Consider the following 2,681-nt stretch of genomic DNA (forward strand, 5'->3'; position numbering starts at 1 on the left):
CGACGTGCGCTACGGATCCGGTACCGGCCGCGGGGGGCACTGGGGATCAGGGGCGGGGGGGCACTGGGGGTCGGGGTAGCCCCGTCCCCAGTCTGGGCTGCAGCCGCACTGGGTGCCTCTGGGTGAGGGGAAAATCCCGCCCCCCAATACAGATAGTAGTAGGAGGGGAACAAATTCCTTTCCCACCACACGTGGCAACCGGCGAAGCCCAGCTCGTCGTGGAGCCGGGCATCGCTGCTGAGCGCCACCAGCGATGGAGATCCCACGGTTTCCCTTTCGGTCGCTCAGGCAGCGGGCAGCAGTCGGTGACGGGCGTCTCGGCCGTGGACGACAGCAACAGCTACTGGAGGATTCGGGGGAAGACCTCCACGGTGTGCGGGAGGGGGACACCCGTGAAGTGCGGGCAGTCCATCCGGCTGACCCACATCAACACGGGGAGGAACCTGCACAGCCACCACTTCACCTCGCCCCTCTCAGGCAACCAGGTAAGTCCTGGAGGTTGGAGCCAGCGGCTGCCTCCGCACGCTGTTCCTGTTCTCTGCTGAGGGGCTTGGTTGGCCTTGACCTACACGTTCCTCTCCTTAGCGAGAGGTTGGTGCTTCTGCATGGACGTGAACAAGATGAGTCCAAATCTGGCTGACAGTTGGACTGGTGCTTTCCTGGGAGAGCGGGATCATTCTTTTGCAGACCTGGGGTAGGGGACAAGGTTGTGTGCTCTCCGTGCAGCAGGCGGAAGGGGAGGCTCTTAGTTACTGCTTTGGAAAGGCAGGTTCTTAGGGAAGTCCTGCCTGTTTTCACAGCTGTGAAGCTATCCTGGGGCTGAGCTGCATTCCCAACTTGACAAAATGATGATGTCCCTGGGGGGGAGGGAGGAGTAACATGGGGGCATACCCCTTAAATCTGATGCGGAGCCCCACATTCAGCCCCTGCTCAGGGTTTCAGAGCTTGTTTTCCAAGACCGCGTCCAGCCCAGACCACGAATAGGAATGTTTTTGCCCTAGGCTGTGGCTAACGCGTCAGCTCTGGTACTCCCGTTGCATTTGTTCCAGGAGGTCAGCGCATTTGGGGAGGACGGCGAGGGAGACTACCTGGATGACTGGACGGTGGTGTGCAGCGGGCCGTACTGGGCGCGGGATAGCGAGGTGCGGTTCAAGCACTCCTCCACTGACGTCTTCCTCTCTGTGACTGGGGAGCAGTATGGACGGCCCATCCATGGCCAGAAGGAAGTGCACGGCATGTCCTACTCTAACCAGAACAACTACTGGAAGGTCATGGAAGGGATCTTCATGAAACCCAGTGAGCTGCTGAGAATGGATCCCTACCATTCTGAGTTATGACAGACTGCGCTGGAGCTTCCCAGCGTTGCAGTACCTTTACCGCAAGTGTTCAGCTCCTGTAGGGACCTTTCTGCTTCCAGGTGCCTTTGCAGCAGCTCTCGGTCGCTGGAGCAGTTGGGCACAGGCCAGGCAGCAGAGCCCTTGTTCCCCTTCTCTTTCCTTGACTGGGTCTCATTATCCCTGTTGGTACAGGCTTCATCTGTTGCAACAGGCTCCTCTCACAGCAGGTTCCCCACCCCCCCTGCAGAGGTGCTAAGCCAAACTCTCCCACAGAAAAAGGGACCATTCGTGACTTGCTTTCATCACCTTGCAGTGAGCCTGTTCTCACTGTCACAGTTTCATTTGTTTGTCTCTGTAAGATCTGTACTGCTGACGTTTGTGCACAGACGTGTCCTGGGGAGAACTGCTGACAGGGGCTGGGCCATAAAAGAATTTACTTCTCTAAGGGTGTGCGCTGTTTTGTTCTGCTCCTATGTCCCCGGGGGACAGAATCGCTCCCCTCCCGCATCGCTCTCAGCAACAGCTGCTGTGGGAGGGGTGTGGGTGGGTGCTGCTAGTGGGACAAGGTCGCTGCTTATGAAAAGAACAGTAAAAGCAACAGCTCAGCCAAAAACCAGCAGCGGCTGCAGGATAAGAAGCCGCAGAGAACTTCCTTCATGTCACATGGGCTTAGAAAAGGAGCTGTGCTGATACCAGGAAGGGGAAGCTGGGCTGGAAGAGGGGACAAGTGTGGGGTAGGTGGGTTTAAATGACACAATTGAGCGTTGATGCCACATGCGCCTCAGAGTTGTTCTGCCAGGGGCCTGGAGGGGGCAAAGCCCAGGCTCCTGTTCCTAAACGTAGCCAGGGACGGTCATGCTCGCAGCGTCTGTCTGTGTCTGAGACCTAGAAGGAGAGATTCCCCTTCAGTCTCCGGGACACTGCATTGCTTGGGGCGCTCCAGCTTGGCCTGTGCTCGCTGGAGAAAGCAGCCGGCTCTGGTGAATTCTCTCACGCTTGGAGACCGCGTGCGAGGACGAGGAAGGCTCTGGTGACGCATGGGCAAGGAGGGGCCAACGTGCAGGGTGCACCTGCACCACCAGCGCTTGGCAGGGTGGGAATCCCTCTTTGCCCGGGGCCCTAGCCCCGGGGGCAGGGCCGAGCTCCCCACGGTGCGGCGCGGGAGGGCAGAACCGTACAGCAACCAGCCCGGCCTCGGGGAGCGCCGGGCACGTGCTCCTCCTCTAGCCCCGCCCCTCCCGCCAGGCCCCGCCCCATGGCGCAGGCGCAGCAGGCAGCGCTCACTTCGGGGGCGCTCACGGTCGGCCCGGCCGCTCTCCGGGCTCGCTGCCGGTCGGCCCGCGG

General features: G+C 60.2%; 2 protein-coding genes across 2 annotated transcripts in view; both read left to right on the forward strand.

Annotated features, from left to right (window-relative positions):
- Nucleotide 1: 1 nt before the first annotated feature.
- On the forward strand, nucleotides 2-1,782 carry SDF2 (stromal cell derived factor 2; the record flags this gene model as incomplete). The annotated part of the gene is made up of 3 exons (XM_019510974.1): nucleotides 2-20; nucleotides 289-485; nucleotides 1,050-1,782. Coding segments are annotated over 3 exons (504 nt in total), but the record flags the coding sequence as incomplete, so codon positions are not given.
- An 810-nt stretch (nucleotides 1,783-2,592) lies between these two features.
- KIAA0100 (KIAA0100 ortholog) overlaps nucleotides 2,593-2,681 on the forward strand; it is a 20,074-nt gene continuing 19,985 nt past the window's right edge. Inside the window, exon 1 of the mRNA XM_019510975.1 lies at nucleotides 2,593-2,665. Coding sequence (XP_019366520.1) covers nucleotides 2,593-2,665 — 73 coding nt within the window. The remainder of the gene's footprint in view (nucleotides 2,666-2,681) is intronic.

The sequence above is a fragment of the Gavialis gangeticus genome, unplaced genomic scaffold (genome assembly GCF_001723915.1).
Source record: "Gavialis gangeticus isolate Ggan-Ray unplaced genomic scaffold, GavGan_comp1, whole genome shotgun sequence".
Classification (NCBI taxonomy): domain Eukaryota; kingdom Metazoa; phylum Chordata; order Crocodylia; family Gavialidae; genus Gavialis; species Gavialis gangeticus.